The sequence below is a fragment of the Galeopterus variegatus genome, unplaced genomic scaffold (genome assembly GCF_000696425.1).
Source record: "Galeopterus variegatus unplaced genomic scaffold, G_variegatus-3.0.2 Scaffold284, whole genome shotgun sequence".
NCBI classification, from domain to species: Eukaryota; Metazoa; Chordata; class Mammalia; order Dermoptera; family Cynocephalidae; genus Galeopterus; species Galeopterus variegatus.
The window spans coordinates 574,609-591,611 of NW_007726395.1; the positions used below are offsets into that span (position 1 = coordinate 574,609).

Here is a 17,003-nt window from a genome sequence, read left to right on the forward strand (position 1 = left end):
CAAGGTCAGGGACCTGGCCTGTTTCGATCATGCCTGCACCCCCAGCTCTGTGTCATGGCATGAGCACCCCAGGTCAGGGGAGTAAAAGGTACGCTCAGGGCAAGCGTGATGTTTGACTGGCCCTGGGGGGAGGGCTGTCACGGCAGAAAATAGTGGCCATGACGCCGTTGTTTTCTATCCTGTGCTGTCTTACATCTATAAATAAATTTATCAGTAAAGGACCCCTCCCAAAGTCTACCCGATCCAGGACGGTCTGGGGGGCAGTTCTGTCTGGGCCGGGAGGCCCTGGATTCCCAGGGTGGCCTTGCCAACCCACAGAGTTCCTTGGCTCTGCAGTTAACTTGCTTTTGGAAAAGAATAATAGGATAGTGACTGTCATCAAGCCTTTTGTCAGTTAGAGTCACCAGGGCTCCACTTGTCAATCTGTCCCTGGTCCCCTCAGGCCAGCAGAAGACACAGCCAAAGCCAGCTGGCAGGTGCAGCACTCACAGTTCATCTGTTGCCTCCTCCAAACCTCCTTCCTGTGGCCTTGGGGACACCTGCCGCTGCCCCTTCCATCCCCTGATGCCCCCACCCGTGTCCTGCCTGCGTCAGCACCCCATCCTCGCACCCCTGTGCTCCCTCCTCCTGACGTCTGGTCCACGCCGCCTGAGGCCAGTGGCTGCAGCCGAACCTCTCCCCTGGGCTCCGGCTGCCTCCTGAGGGCGTCCCTGGGCACTGGCCTCTTCCGTGCGATGTCCTCCACGGAGCCCTCGGAAGCCCGCTCTGCCCCTCCCAGCCTCCTGCACACCCTCCGCCTCACCTCCATGACATGTCGGAATCGAGTCCTCTCCTCCTCCACCATCTCCTGCTGGCCTGCACTGTCCCCTGAGTGGCCTCTCCCTGGTCCTTCACGTCCTCACTCGCCCCAGCTCTCTCCTCAGCACAGCAGCCTGGGCCACTCCACACAGAAGCCACATGTCCTGTATTTGGCCATTTCTCGCCTCACAAGCCCTCCATGGTCTTGTCTTCCCTGTGGCCTCCCCTCCAGCCACTTGTTCCCCTCCCACCGTCTCTGGCCTGGCACATGGCTCCTCACTGTGCCCCAGGCCCCTGGGCACACGGGCACCACGGGCTCTGCACCTCTGTTCCCTCTGCCTGGGTTGCTGTCCTCTCGCTCCTTCTACCTGGATCGCGGGTCCTTAACGCTGCCTTGGTTGTGGTTTCCCAGCAAACTGCATGGCTGCTTCTCTTCAGGTCTCTGAAGGAAAGGAAAGGGACCCTTCCTGAGCATCTGTAAACGAGGCCGCCACCCCTCACTGCCTGACCCTGCTTGCTTTTGGTCGCAAAGCGCTTGTCACTACTTGACCTGTTTTTCCTCTAGGCTCTCTCCCCCAGCAGAACGGATGCTCACACAGTGGGGACGTCTGTCTGTTTTGCTCACTGCTGTGTCCCTGCTTAGCCCCGGGCCTGGCATGGCGTAGACATCCAGTAGCTGAAATGACCACGCTGGAAAGAATGAAGAGGGTCCCTGGGTAGGAAGAAGGGCCGCAGTGTGGCCAGCCCTGCCCCGAGGAGCAGCCAGGCTGTGCGTGATGGCACCACCGTGTGTCGTCACATAGTATTAGCCCCCCCCGACTGCAGGCTAGACTTCTGGAAGCAATTGACACCCCACGAAAATGGTTCCTGGCCCTCCGAGAAGCGACGTTGCTTTCATGGATTCCAGGCTGAGGCCACAGCCCTAGCTGGCCTGTCCTGCCCAGAAGAACTGCTGCCACCTCTTGCCCAGCCTCCAGGCAGTTGGCACATGAATGCATCCTCCCTACTTTCTCTGCTGGCTTGTTTCAGAACAGGAAAAGTGTTGATACTCTGGTAGCAGTAAGCAAATTTAACTGTGACCTCCTCAGGTTCCCCGAAGCAGAATGTATAGAATGTGAGGAATAAATACAGTCAGGCAGCTTTCTGCCCTGTGCCTGGGTCTGCGACGCTCTCGGGCATGTGGGAACCACAGTTCAGCTCCGCCTGACACTTCTGCTAGACTTCCTACTCTTGACATTTGTCATTACCTTTAGAAACGTGTCATCTTTACCACGCTGTGCATTAACTGCCAGAAATAATCCCTATTAATGACCTTAATTAATATTCCTCTGCCCTTAGTCCCAGTTCACAGAGATGCCAGGTTGTAGGGCCTCGGGAGGGGAGGCTGGGGCTGTCTGGGAGCTCTTACTCAGCTGGACCTTATAACACCCCTTGTGATTAGCAAAGGGTGGGATATTTAAAATGAAATAAAGCTACTATCCTTTTCTTAATATAGGAAGCTGGCACCCACGCTCCATCAGTTGGGATTAAATATGGAAATGGGGGCAGCAGGCTTGGCCAGGCACAGTGCAGGCTGAGCTGCAGGTCCATGGGCGGGCAACCCTATCAGTCAGCCGGGCCTCGGGAAAAGAAGATGAAGCCTCTGTTTTTAAGCCTCTGTCAGCATGCTGTCGATATTTTTTAAAAAAACCAAACCTGTAAACAGTTAAATGTTAGATTCAAAAATGTCTTTGGTACCGTGTTTATCTTTATGTTAGTGGCTGAGCAAGCCTTGATTTTTTTTCCCTTCCCATGATTCCTGGAATGAATGCAGCTCCAAGGACAGCAGATCCTACAATTTTGTTGTCATCTTTTAAATTACGAATCTTGGGAAATAAGGACAGCCCGTGATGATGGACTGTAATTTACCAAAGTTATTCTACCAGTGCTGGCAGCGCCTATTGTGCCTAAATGGGAAGAAACTGATAAGGCTTTTCAGCATTTTAGGGAAAACTCAGGCACTTGGTATTTTTAATTGAAGTGTAAGAAAGGGAAGTGTTGACGGTGACTTCCTCTGGCAAGACGAGGGCCACATCAGGCAGCGTCAGCAGGAAAGGCTGTTGCGAATCAGACACGGCGGTTTTCTGCTTTTGATCTGTTTTTTAACAGAATTTCATTTTCTCGGTTGGCACTTCGATTGTGATGTATTAAGCATATATTCGTAGGTACGAGTATTGTGGTAACAGTCTTTACAAGCATGTCACGATGGGATGAGATTGTGTGGACTTTTAATTATCTTATTTCTGCTGGGGCCATTTGATCTCATCGCTTTCTCTTAGCAACAGCACACAAGCAGATCTCAGTACCAGGCCCGTGCAGCAATGCGTCTGGGGTTGCTCCTCACCAGGAATAGGGAACAGACGGCTCGCAGTCAGTGATTATAATCTCAGTTTTTATGAGATCGATTCCTTTCCCCCCAGGAGCCACCAGAGTTGAGTTCACGCACAGGATCCCAGATGATCACAGCGGCCCTTTGTTTCTCTCAAGTCCACTGTAGCAGGACTAGAAAGCGCGTTTGTGAAGACGCAGAGTCAGGTTGGCTGGGCCTCGGGCAGAGGTTTCCAGTGAGGTCTGTCATCTTGGATGGGGTTTCTGCTTCCAGCTCTGATCCAGATGCTTCTGCTTAAACACTAGCAGAGGCCAAAGGCCACGCCTTGACAAGCCCAAACACTTGATTTTAGGACAGTTCTAAATGTCCTCCCCTGAAAGTTTTTCTACGTAGTGAGCCCTGAAACCTGCCTTGCTGCCACTTCTCCCATGGCCCTAGCATGGCCTCTCTAGGACGGACAGATTAACTGAGGTGGACAGAGTCGTGCAGGTGAGAGCCTTTGGGAGCTCGGGAACTTTGCCTGTGCAGCAGACCCAGCTCATGGAAGGCCTCCTGGCCCGGCAGAGCATTGGGATACTTCATGTCCTGGTCACCCACTGCTCATATTACCCACTGTTCCAGTACCTGGAATAAAGCCCCAGATTTGGGGTAGGATCTGCTAATAGACACACACAGTGGCATAGTGCCTGGTCCCCTATTCTGGGCACTAGAATTCCATTGACGCAGTCTGCCAGTCTTGGCCTTTTCAACCAGGGGGATAACATAGTTGTTTTGTGGCAGGTCTGAAGCTAATCTAAACTCTCTCCACGGGTTTCCCAGCTCAGATTTGTGCGCTGGCTGTGGGGTTGAGAGGGGGCTGTCCCATTAAATGTCACTGCCCAGCACACACAGCAAGATAATTTTGAATACTGGTTTTATCGGACAGGTCACCCAGCAAGGCGCAGCTAATTCAGAAGCTCCCTCTTCTGTTGGGGGAGACCTCTCCCTCCTAGGAGGCCATCGGTATCGACACACGATGATCCGTGTTCTGTTTTCTGTTTTCACCTCCTGGAAATCCTGGACTAGGGACCTGGCCCCTTGGGTCTGCACCTTGCCCTGGGGAGAAAGACCAGGAGGGCCAGATGGGCCCCGGCAAGGTGGCTGCACGTGTCTGCTTCCAGCATGACTTACAGTAACCAGGAAGGACCCTTGCAAGGGCAAAGTGAAGACAAAGCTTGGTGTGGCCCTGACCTCCAGCCCCTGAGAGCTGAGCCACCCAAAGCTCCTGCCCTGCTTGGCACTTGGAGCGGTGCCTCATTTGCCCAGAGTGACACCCAGTGCCTGTGATTCTTTCTTCTGCCAAAGGGCTGTTTTCCCGGCGTTTTGTTTGTGCTCTTTCTTCAGAATCGGACCTCCATGTGGCGCTGAGCCTCCACTGTTAATTTGAAAGCTGGGGTGCAGATACCCCTGCACAGGTTGAGTAGAATAGACGCGCTGGCATCTCTGAGGCTTTAAAATAGCACGTGCTGGCGACCCCTTTGCCTGTCTCCTGCTCATGTACATCACCATTGTTGAGCAGAGTTTTCTTTTAGCTTCCGTAAGAAAAGTCATGGTAATAAAAACAAAATTTTTTTATCAGGAACACTAATACTTTAAAACTTTTTATTTGGGGAATGCTCAAACACACGGGTACTTCGCAAAGCTTGTGGGCAGATTCGTATTATGTTATAATTCCACTTTTTTTCCACAAGCTTTCTTTTTTTTTTTTCCTTTTTGTCTTTTTTCGTGTCCGGCAACGGATTGCAACCCTCAGTGTCGCGCCCGTACCGGACCGGGACCGGCCACGGGATCGCAACCCTCAGTGTTGCACCTGCACCTCGCTCAGCCAGTGAGCAGGAACCGGTCTGTATGTGGGATCCGAACCCTCGGCGGGAGCACCGCCACGCTCCCAAGCGGCGCACTGTAGCAGTGCGCCACCGGGCCGGCCCCTCCACAAGCTTTCTGAAGTGCCCTCGTACACACACAGGCAGAGAACACCGAGCTCTCAGGTGTGCGTCTTGCAGCTCCACCCACGCGACACCTGGCTGTTCCTGATTCACCTTGTACCCTCTGGAGGATTTTGAAGCAAATCCCAGACGTTGTTTCTAAAAGACAACTTTCTGTTTTTAACATCTGCAATACCATTATCACACCCTCCTAAATAAAATTTATGTCTTTAATTTCATCAAATATCCAGTCAGTTTCAAATTTCCCCAGTTGCTTATACTTTTTTCCTGGTTGGTTAGAGTCAGGATCCCAACAAGATACGCACATTGGTGGAAGGGGTGGGCCTCACCAGGCGGGGGATGGGGCAGTGGGCGGGAGCCAAGCAGCAGAAGGGCCCTGGCCAGCCACTGCCATTGGCCCCCACCAGCCCTCCTCATGTTCCCAGGTCACCTGCCTGGCCCTATAGACGTTTGAGTCCACGGCTCCTACCCTGATGGTGATTCCGGATGAACCTGGCTTTCACGAGTGGGATGGGGTCTGGTTTTCTGCCGCTCTGGATTTGTAGAAATCATTCTCTATCCTGGTGAGAATGCACATAGCTTTCTAAAATTTCTGATAGCTGTTAGGTTAATCAATATCACTTTGCTGCTTTTGTAGGTCAAAAATGGTTGAATATTGGCAATTTCATGTAGTTCAACCTGATAAAGGGTATGGTTTAAACTTTTTAAAATGAAATAAGAAGTGTGCCTCAGTGCTGTAGTAGGGGAAGAGAACTGGGCTGGGAGCAAGCACGTGTGCAGTGGTGATCCGTACCGTACCGGGGATTGAGCCGAAGCAAACGTCTGCAGCCTGAGGTTTGAAAGGCGTGTTGGCTTTACAGTGCTCTTTTAGGGTACCTGCTCTTCTTTGTTTTGTGTGACAGCTTCTTGGAGATGTAATTCACATGCCACACAGTTCACCTGTTTAAACCGTACAAGTCTGACTTTTTTTTTTTCCTTTTTGTCTTTTTCCATGTCCGGCAACGGATCGCAACCCCCAGTGTCGCGCCCGTACCGGACCGGGACCGGCAACGGGATCGCAACCCTCGGTGTCGCTCCCGCGCCTTGCTCAGCCAGTGAGCAGGAACCGGTCTGTATGTGGGATCCGAACCCTCGGCGGGAGCGCCACCACGCTCCCAAGCGGCGCACTGTAGCAGTGCGCCACCAGGCCGGCCCCCAAGTCTGACTTTTTTAGTATATTCACAGAGTCGTGCAACTACCGCTGTAATCAATTTTAAAACATTTTCATCATCTCCATGAGGAAACCCTGTACCCATTAACAGTCACTCCCATTCCCCCCAGCCCCCTATCCCTGGGGAACAACTGAACTGCCTCTGTCTCTACGGATTTGCCTATTCTGGACATTTCATATAAATGGCATCACACAGTACGTGGTCTTCGGTGTCTTGCTTCTTTGACTTGGTGTGATGCTTCCAAGGTCCATCCACCTTCTAGCATGGTCGCTGCATTGTGGGGGTATGCCACGTTTCGTTTATCCATTCATCAGTGGATGGACAATTGGGTAGTTTCCACTTTTTGACTGTTATGAGGAATGCTGCTTTGAAATCTGTGTACAAGTCTCTGTGCGCATCTGTTTTCATTTCGCTTGGGATATTTCTCTTGGGAATATACCTGGGAGTGGAGTTGTGGGTCACGTGGTACCTCTGTGTTTAGCCTTTGGAAGAACACCGAGCTGCTCCCAGCAGCTGCACCGTCTTCCCCTCCCAGCAGGGTGTGTGAGGGTCTGCTGTCTCCACAACCTTGCCAGCTTGTTATCATCTGGCTTTTTGACTGCAGTTATCCCAGTGGATATTGTAATGCAACTTTCCAGGCAGGATAAAAGATCTGGAGAGGATAGGAAAGGGCTGTCATTTTGCTAGTGGCCTTAAATATCAGCATCAGCCATGCTCACTTTCTTTTTTTTTTTTGTCCTTTTTGTCCTTTTTGTGACAGGCCGCACCGCGCTCAGCCAGTGAGCGCATTGCACCGGCCATCCCTATATAGGATCCGAACCCGCTGCGGGAGCGCTGCTGCGCTCCCAGCGCCACACTCTCCCGAGTGCGCCACGGGCTCGGCCCAGCCATGCTCACTTTCCAAAGCTCTGGCAGAAGCCAGGTTTACAGTATGAGCTGTGACATCCCCTCGCGAGCGTCCCCACACCCACTGCTGGCTGCAGCACGTCTTTGTTTCTCTGCTGCGGCCCTCACTGGTGGGCGGTGGGAGGGCTTCGTTTCTGTGACTTGTTCCGAGAATGTGAAGTAGCCTCCCTGCCCTCCATGTCTCATCTGTTACATGCCCTTTTCTCTGTGCAGGTGTCACCATGAAGCTCATGGACGAGGTAGCCGGGATCGTGGCTGCACGCCACTGCAAGACCAACATAGTCACAGCTTCCGTGGATGCCATTAACTTCCATGACAAGATCAGAAGAGGTAAAACTCTTCCGACACAGAGCAGGGAGGGGGGCCCTTCTGGCTGCTCAGGTCCCTTGCACCAGTTTGCTTTCTGTGCACATCAGAGGCGTGGTGTCTGCCTGTTTTCCAGAAGCAGAAAGCCGACATTCTGTGCTTTGTTCCTGCTGATCCGTCTGTTAGGCTAGTGTGTATTAATTTGATTTTTCAATCTGGTATATCTGTCAGATGTGTTTGGGGACTTTAGCCTCCTAAAGACCAGCATAAACTCATCCTTGTAATATGCCCTGTGAACAGACTTCTGTGACGATCCTGTGCACAAGGTTGCTGTGACCATTGCCACCAAACCTGCGGCAGGCACATTGTATTTCTGGGGAGGACTAAAGAGTCCGTGACGTGGGTAGTGGCAGGATTAATACAGAAAAACCCAGGCAGCCCCCTCCTTGGCTGGCCCTGCCGCATTACCCAGGCAGTGTTTGTGTCTGTTAGCTTTTCCCAGGATGGAAATCCAATCCCAGCGACCCGGGCCCCTCCGGGAAACGGTGCCTGCTGTCCCAAGGTGTTCTCGCCCCCAGGGAGGCGAGGCCTCCGCGGCGTGTGCGAGCATGGTTCACTGCACTTGTCTCACAGTGTTGCCGTCTGCAGATGTAAAGCGAGGTCCCCTCCCAACACGTGGATATTTCTATTTCTGTCAAGTCTCCTGAGATGAGGCTCTGCGGCTCCTGAAAGGCAGCACTTCCTTGCGGGACTCAGGAGGGGGTGTCAGAGTTGCCACAGCCTAGCATTGATTCAGAAGGTGCCTCCCTGTGAAAGCAGCTCATTGGAGGAGCTGTCAGGAGAGACTGTCCCCTGCTGTGGGAGGTGACAAAGTAGAAGAAATGCAGCTGGCTCTCCTTACCGTGCCCCTTGCCCACCAGAGCCTGAGTTGTGGGGCCTCGGAGGCCTGATGCAGACCTTCTGCGGCCCTCTCCGGCCGGCAGCTGAGCGTCCAAGTGCTGGGAAGCAGCATCCCGAGACGGTGGGAGCTGTGTCAGTGAGAGCAGTGAAGCTTAGCCACGTTGGTTTCGGTGGTTTTAGAGGAGGACGGTCTGCAGCATCGCTCCCCACCCCTTTGCAGAATCCTGACTGATGAGCTATCACCACAAATGCAGGCCGCAGCGTCGTTTTCCAATTTGCCCAAAACAAGTGGGTCTTGTCTGTTTTAGCTCGTCCTCCGGGAGCCTGGAGTATAACGTGCTCTGAGCTTTGCGTGCTGCAGTGGGCCACCCTTTGGGAAAGGGAGAATCCATCGCGTCATGATCCTGTGCCTCTCTTTTCCTACAACACCTGCCTGGGTAAATTTCGATGATTAGGGCTATGCTGTTAAAAGCAGATTCGAAATCCACAGTGGAAAATGCGCTTACATTCCATAATACTCGCTCTGCTCAGGTGTCCCCCAAGTGTCCTTTGAGGACCACTAAGAAAAGAAACAGGTGTCCCTAGACAGCCAGCCGGCTTCCCGAACATCAGCTGGTCAATGAATGTTCTTTTCAGTTCAACGAAGCACTCAAAGAATGAAAAGTTAGCCTTTGTCAGAAATGAAGTCATGAAAAGGGACGTCCCTTCCAAACTTGTCACCCTCGGTTGCTTATACCACCAGAATTAACTTTCAAGGGGGAGTTGAAGGTGGGGTTCTGGGTCAGTAGGAATGATTAATTCTGAAGGAGAACCATGAGCTGAAGTTGGAGTCTGGCGCTTTTTCTGGGGATTAATTTAGCAACCTAGAAGACCCCCAGGGCACCTTGTACGGGAGCTGCTTTGATGGAGACCTTTCGTTTCTGAACGGTTACATTTATTCTAAAGCACAGAGAAGGGGACCTCCATTCTCAGAACCGTCATTTCTGGCAGCACGTCCCTCTGTGGACCGGCTTCCTCCGCGTGGCGATTGTGCGGGGCGGGCTGCTGGGCTGCTGGCTGCTACCATCGGGAGTTGCTGTGGCCCTGAGCCCCTCCGCGAGGCTGGCCAGAGCCCCCCGCGGCCCCCAGCCAGCCTCCCTCGGTGGCTGTCACAGCCGCGACCTCAGGGGCTCCTGGCCCAGGGATTCACTGGGGGAAACGTGTGGCTCCTCACAGGGAGCAGAGAGATTGTGGCTGTTTTCTCAGGTGACTTCTTGTTTTGCATATAGAGGAATTTGGGCCAAACAGTTATGGGGTCTGGCCTGTTTTGGGGCCAGTGTCCTCCAGGGGCTGCAGACACTGTCACACCTCTTGTGTGGTTTTCCTGAGGAATGTCACTGAGTGAAGGTGTTGGCGCTTCCTCTCCACCCGAGAGCCCGCCCAGCTCATTTCTGAGCAGTCCTGGAGGCCTCAGAGACAGGACTGTGACGTTTTGTCATCAGTCCTGCGGGGCGGAGGGCAGAGCCTCTTGGGGCGCTGCCTCCTGGACTGGCAGTTTTCCTCCTGTGGTTTGGCCCCTGCATAGGCAACGCAGAGTAAGGCGGGCCGAGGCCCCAGGTCCCTACGACATGTGGCCAAGCGTGGCAGAAACTTCACGAGGAGGAGGGGTTGACGTTCCCACCTCTGCTTGATTTTCTGATGTGATTCTGCTGAGGTCACTGCAAACCCTCGCGCCTCAGCTGTGACATGATGGAAGCCACAAGGGCAGACCCCGCCGCCCCCAGCCGAGGGTGACGCACCACCATGGTGGACAGCATGAGGCACTTCCGCAGAGCCCGGGACCTGCCGGGGCCCTGGAACCTCGCCCAGAGTTTGTGTGGCACCTGCTGTAAAGGATGGTGTTTCTGGGCTGCGGCCACAAAAGACTGTACACTGACGGCTTAAAGCAACAGAAACTTGTTCTCTCCCACTTCTGGAGGCCAGAAGTGCAAAATCAAGGTGTCAGCAGGGCCACATTCCCTGCAGAGACATTCACGGAAAACCTGTCCTTGCCTCTTCCAGCTTCTGGTGACTCCAGGTGTTTCTCGACGTTGCTTGGCTTGTGGCCACGTCACTCTGATCTCTGCCTCCACAGCCACAGGGCTCTCTTCTCACTGTACCTCTGGGTGTCCCCTGTGTCTTAAAAGGACACTCCTGGTGGGATTCAGGGCCCACCTGGGTAATTCAGGATGATCTCATCTCAAGACCCTTACCTTAATTACATCTGTAACGATCTTTATTCCAGTTAAGGTCACACTGAGGTTCTGAGTGGACATGAATCTTTGGGAGGCCACTGTTCCCCCCTCTACAGATGGTTTCTCCCTTGAAAGCTTAGTTCTTGTAGACGCAAGGTCACTTTCACTCTTGCAAAAGCTCAAAGTTGATAAAATCTCCTCTGCACCCTGAGCTCCCTCTTCCCATACCTTCTGTCCACGTGGATGAGAGTCCTGCAGAGAAGTTGGTGTTTAGCTCAGAGAAGGAGCTGTTCTGACGGTTACAGGAGTGGCCCAAGCAGGCCCCCAAGGGCCCCCAGCTTTGAGAAGAGCAGTCATACAGCCAGGCGGGGCGCCGGCCCTGGAGAGTAGCCCCACTGGAGCAAAACTGAGAGGCTCCGTGCTCACCAGGCCGGGGCTGCTGACGAAGTGCCAGTGTCGTTCCTCTGAGTGGCAGGAAGACAGGCACAGCCCTGAAACGGGAATGTGCAAGAAGTGGCCAGAGGCAGAGGTTTCGTCGTGAAGAGAAGAATAATTGCATAGACTGAAGAGTCGCTGTTCTTTTCGCTGGGGCAGCGTAAGGATTATTTTTAAAATAGGGATTTTTTTTTTTTTTAAAAGATGACCAGTAAGGGGATCTTAACCCTTGACTTGATGTTGTCAGCACCACGCTCTCCCAAGTGAGCCACGGGCCAGCTCCAAGTTTATTATTTATTTATTTTTTTAAATAAGGATGTTTTCATGGCACAGGTGCCAGCAGGTGGCCCAGATACACCCAGGTGGATGGAGCCTGAGGGCACCATGGGGCTGTGCCCACGGGCAGGCAGCTATCCATGGCCAGTGTCTGATTGGGCAGTGCTTGAATGTCCCTGGCCACATCCCGTCTCTTAGACACACAGCCCAGGAGGGGCCTTTCCCTCCCCAGCACCACCACACATGAGCTGCTGGTCCTCCTGGGGGACCCCCACCTGCCAAAGGCTGATCTGCCACAGTGGGGAAAAGCCCAGAAATTAAAACACGTTGCCAGCCAAACATGCCCTCTGTGTATGAGTCTCCTGTCACTGCTATACCAAATTACTACACACTAGTGGCTTCAGATAACACAGATTCATTCTCCTTGAGTTCTAGAGGTGTGACGTCTCAAATAGATCCACGGGGCTGCATTCCACCTGGAAGCTCTCAGGAGATCATTTCCTTGCCTTTTCCAGCTTCTACAGGCCGCCTGCCCCGTCCATCCTGGCCTCGTCCGTCCTCCAGCCTCCATCACCCTGTCTCCTCCCTCTTATACAGACCCTTGTGATTACACTGGGACCGTCACCCGGATGATCCAGCATAATCTCCCCATCTCCAGCGCCTTCATTTAATCACATCTGCAAAGTCCCTTTCGCCACATGAGGTCACATGTCCACAGGTTCCATGGATTAGGAAGTGGGCATCTCTGGAGGGGCCATTATTCCATCTTCGCAGATTGAAAGTGACTTTCTGACTTGCCCATTTCAGCGTATTTTATTAGACAAACAGCTGGAATGGAGGCGAAGCCGGACCTTCGGGGTGACCAGCATGTTCAGATCTAAGGCAGGAAGTGCTCTGTTTTGTCTTTGTTTTATCAGAAGAGCAGTCCTTTGTATGGCATCAGCCAAGTGCCAGGCCATTGGCTGTGGCCTCACCTGTTGCTCATGTGCGGCGTCCATCAGGAAGTGACCCCTGTAGTTTCACAACATCAAGACATTGTCCCAGAAGGTCAGAAGGAAACTTTGGGTCTCAGCCATGAAGGCATGTGCTGAGGAGGGACCCAAGCTCCCAAACACAGGGCGATTTCTAGGGCCAGGAACAGCCTTACAGATGGCCGCTGAGGCTGCTGCCGTCCTTTGGTTGGCCTGGCTCTAGCTGTTTACAAACCTGATTCTTTTAGGATGCCCCTAGCTCTTGCCTCAACCACAGAGGGCCCACCTCCGAATGTGACCGCCATATTCACGGTCTTTAGACGCCAGTGTCCCACCTTTCCTCTGCTCAGAGCCTCGATGGCTACCCGCAGCGTGCCAAGTTCAGTCGAGCCCCTGTGCCTGGGGTTCCGCGTCCACAAGGACAGGCTGCCACCTGTTGTAACCGCCCCCTTACTGCCTGTGCACCTCAGTAGGCATGTGCCGAATTAAACTCTCGCCAAGCAGTCGCAACAAAGGAAGGCACTTCAGCTGTGAGACTGGATCTCGCCCGAGCCCAGCATCACCAACCCTGCGATTCATTGGAAAATGGGACGTGATGCTGAGACCACCTGCCTCATGGGGCTCTTCGCCTGGCAACAGCGTTTCGAGCTCCCCATGCCACCACCAGTGTCGGTGCCAGGGACGGTGGGGACCACAGCAGGCCGATGCCTCGCCACTCAGGTCAAGCAGATGAAGCTGGGTGGTGTGAACTGACCCTTTACAGGGCACATGCAGGCCGATGCCTCGCCACTCAGGGCAAGCAGATAAAGCTGGGTGGTGTGAACTGACCCTTCACAGGGCACATGTTCTTTTTTTTTTTTAGTTGAGATGTTAACATGCCAAGGCAATTACTAAGAAAAAGGTAAGGGAAGAATGCTGCCTTTGACATCATGGTTTGGAAATGGTAGGTAGGGAAACTGAAAGGCAAAGTTATCTTGAGGAGCAATGATCTCCCCAGACTGTATGGGTGAAAAATGAGGAATCTTCTAGAAAAGGCTCTGGGGTGTGTTATGTAAGAAATTCCGCAGTTAGTTCACTGTTTCCATGCTTCTCTTAAGAGAGTTCGTGGGCACGGCTCTTTTTGGACTGTAAATGCTGAGCTGTTCCTAAACTTTGAAACACTTGGCAACCTCTCAGGCTTGGTAACAGCTATTTTTTATTATTTTGTTTTCTTCTCCAAATCCCTGACATACTGCTGAAATCTGGCCACTGCCGCCCAGGAGAGATGCCCGTCTACCTGGGGAGTCGGGCTGGGGCCCCTGCCCGCCCTCCTGGGTCGTGCCACTCCAGGCAGGCTTACCAATTATGTAAAACAGAAAGTAGCTGTAATTCACAAGTCAGCCCACCGCAGGCCCGGTGTATCTGACTATACATGGCTCACTTTGGAGCACCAGGCGTCATGCTAAGTGCACTGTAGCACTTGCTGCTCACATGGCCCAGTGAGGCGGGAGCGATTGTGGCCCGCTTTTCCAGGCTGGAAACTGCAGAGGTTAAGGAAGTTGCCCAAGGCCACAGATCTGGTCAGTGTGGACCTGGGAGGGCAGCCCAGTAGTCTGGGCTCCAGGGCCGAGCTGTTGAGCCCAGTGCACTGGTGTCACCTGGTGACCTACTTGAGCACCTCCAGGCATCCACCACCAGGATCTGGAGCGTCCACCTGGGTGAGTGGTGAGACGTGGCCATACTGATCAGGTGCAGCACCCCCGTCTCTGATGCTTGGCTGGGCTGCGGGGTGGCTGCGGCTGTGCCTCCTGTAGTTGTGTAGGGACCTCCGGCTTTCCCAAGCTGCTTGAAAACCCCATTCAGGACTCCCAGGGTTAGTGGAGTCCAGCTGCAAGGACGATGCTGCCCCATGCGGTGTTCTGCAGGCTTAGCCCAGGCCCTGCTTCCTGCTGATTTGGAGATGTCAGAGACACAGACAGCTCAGTCTCCTTCCTCCAGCAGCTCCTCACACTCCACGTCATGCCAGCTTTACCTGCAAGAGCCCACCTGTGCTGCCATACAATGGTCCCTGGACACACATGGCTATTTAAGGTATAATTAAAATTAAAGTTAAAGATGTAGCTCTAGCATGACACCGACAGCACCAAGGCCAAGGGTTTGGATCCCCAGACCAGTCAGCAGCAAAAACAACAACAAAAAACCCCCCTCAGCTCCTTGGTCGCACCAGCCCATCTCAGTTGCTCAAAACCACATGTGGCTCGTGGCTGCCACACTGGGCAGGGCAGATCTGGGACATTCCATCATCGGAGAAAATTCACTGGGCAGCACTCCGCCCTGAGCATCTCCCTCTGTGGCTGTGGCTGGCCTGGGCGCTGCGTGCTGACGTTGGCCAGTGCTCGAGAAGAGATTAAACACCTGAGTTCTTTCCCATCAGCCACACTGGTGTCCAGAACTGGGTGTGGAGCCTTCTCACAAAGCAGCCGCTGCTCACTGGGTCCCATGTGAGTGCTGCCTCGCGGTCGGTGTGGGGAGCAACCTCAGACACGTGGGCTCTTCTGCTCTCCTGGAATTCACAGGAGGAAACTGATTTTAGCTCCAACTCCCACATCCAGTTAGGAATCAGATAGCTGGAACCACCAAATAAGACATCCACAGAAACTTAAAAATGTGTCCCTTCGTTTTGGCCGGATACTTTTTTGACTAAGTAACAGCAGGTATTGACAGCCAGGGCTCTCGATGGAACAGGTTAAGCAGTTTCCACACTGTCACCGAATGTCCTTCCTGTCGGGAATCCCAGTGGGCCTCCATGAGTCTATGACTGCAGCTGCTAGGACCCTGGCCCCTGTCACCTCTAGAATCCATTTGTTTCTCCTCGGAACTTTGAGTTTCCAGATTCTTTTTGCTGTCACAGAATCCCTGCTTGGATTTTATGGATTCCATGGAAAATGACATGGAAATGTCATCTTAAGTGGTAGAAATGTATAATAGAACTTTCTAGAAATATTAGTCTTGAGCTTTATAAAGTATTGTGCTCCTTATTTTATAGTTACTTATAATCTAGTGTAACAGCCCAAACAATGAACTACATTAAAATCATCCAGTTTAGTTTCCATCTGGGTAGTTTTATTAATTTTCTATGGCTGCTGTAACAGATCACCAAAAACTTGGTGTCTTCAAACAATGTAAATTTATCATCTCACAGTTCTGGAGGTCAGAAGTGTGACACGGGTCTCATGGGGCTAAAATCAAGGTGTGGCCTGGGTTGCGTTCCTTCTGGAGGCTCTAGGGGAGAGCCCATTTCCATGACTTTTCCAGCTCCTAGAGGCACCCGCATGCCTGGGCTCATGGCCCCTCCTCCGTCTTCAGAGCTGGCAACGCAGCAGAATAAAAGATGCAATTTTTCTCTTTGGCCAATTTTCCATTGTCACGTCTCCTTGACTCTACTCTGTTTCCCTCTTCCACTTACGTGGATCCTGTGAGTACATCAGGCCCACCTGGATAATACAGGCTTACCTGCCCATCTCAAGGTCCTTAGCCCAGTCACATCTGCAAAGTCTCTCTTGCCACAGAAGGTGACATGTTCACAGTACCCAGAGATGAGGACGTGGACATCTTTGAGGGCCATTACCTTACCTACCACAGTGGCCTGTCCCACCCGACAGCAGCCGTCGGGGCCTGCCCCTTTCGTGTGCTCTGCCTTTTATCCTACTCGGCATCTCATCCTACGAGCCCTGCGGACAGGACTGTGGCAGAGAACCCAGGACAGGGAGAAGGCACTCTTCAGCCCTCGTCGGTTTCAAGGCAGCATAAGAGGAAATGCGCCGTGCTCTGTCCCAAGCGCTTTAGCTGCAGATGCTGAGCTCTCTGAGGCTTGGGGGACTAGCAAGAAGGGAACGGGGCAGCGAGCCTTCCTGCTTATCCAGCCTCTCGTGGAGCGCCTGCTCTGCAACTTGGGTCAGAGGGTACCTTCGGTATCGGAGTCCCAGGAGCACAGTGGAGTCCCACCTCTTGGGCCAGGCTCATACGTGGGGTGCTGAGCCCAGCTTGAAGCTTTCGCCAGGGGGTCAACCACAGAATGCAGTCATATCTCAGTGTCAGATCTGGTTCAGCCGTGAATCTGTGGAACCTGATACAAGGATCTTTCTGAAGGCTTTGTTATCCCGTGTTCTTCACAAGCTGAACAGATTCCAGCTCCCTCGCTGATGCAATAGCCCGTTGTATTCCCCTGGACAGCGCTAGACACAGCTTCTTGCCCGGTGTAAATGTGTCTGCTGCAGAAAAAGAGAAATGTAGGGAGTGACGTGTTTTAAATGTCACTTCTTATTACCTTGTGTGACTCTTTTTACCTCACTCAAGGCACGACAGTGGAGCGCTCTGTGGGCACACTCTCCCACAGAGGTTCAGGTGCCTTTTCCCCACAAGGACCATCACGCAGAAGGGCTCTCAGGCCTCACGTAGACATTACTGTCCTGGGCCTCTGTCCACTTGATGGAATGGATGTCGGCAAGTGACATCAGCGTGGCCACGGAGCAAGGATAGAACCACATGGGTTGACAGTGTCATTTAAAAAATATATGGAGAAAGTCACCCCCAAAAAGCCAGCAAGGCCTGCAGAGCCCTTGATGAGGGAAAATTGTGAGCAGGTCATTTCTGGT

General features: G+C 52.9%; 1 protein-coding gene across 2 annotated transcripts in view; it reads left to right on the forward strand.

Annotated features, from left to right (window-relative positions):
- ACOT7 (acyl-CoA thioesterase 7) overlaps positions 1–17,003 on the forward strand; it is a 94,676-nt gene that overhangs the window by 57,328 nt on the left and 20,345 nt on the right. For both annotated transcript variants that reach the window (XM_008567005.1, XM_008567004.1), the window contains exon 7: positions 7,482–7,598. In XM_008567005.1, coding sequence (XP_008565227.1) covers positions 7,482–7,598 — 117 coding nt within the window. The remainder of the gene's footprint in view (positions 1–7,481; positions 7,599–17,003) is intronic.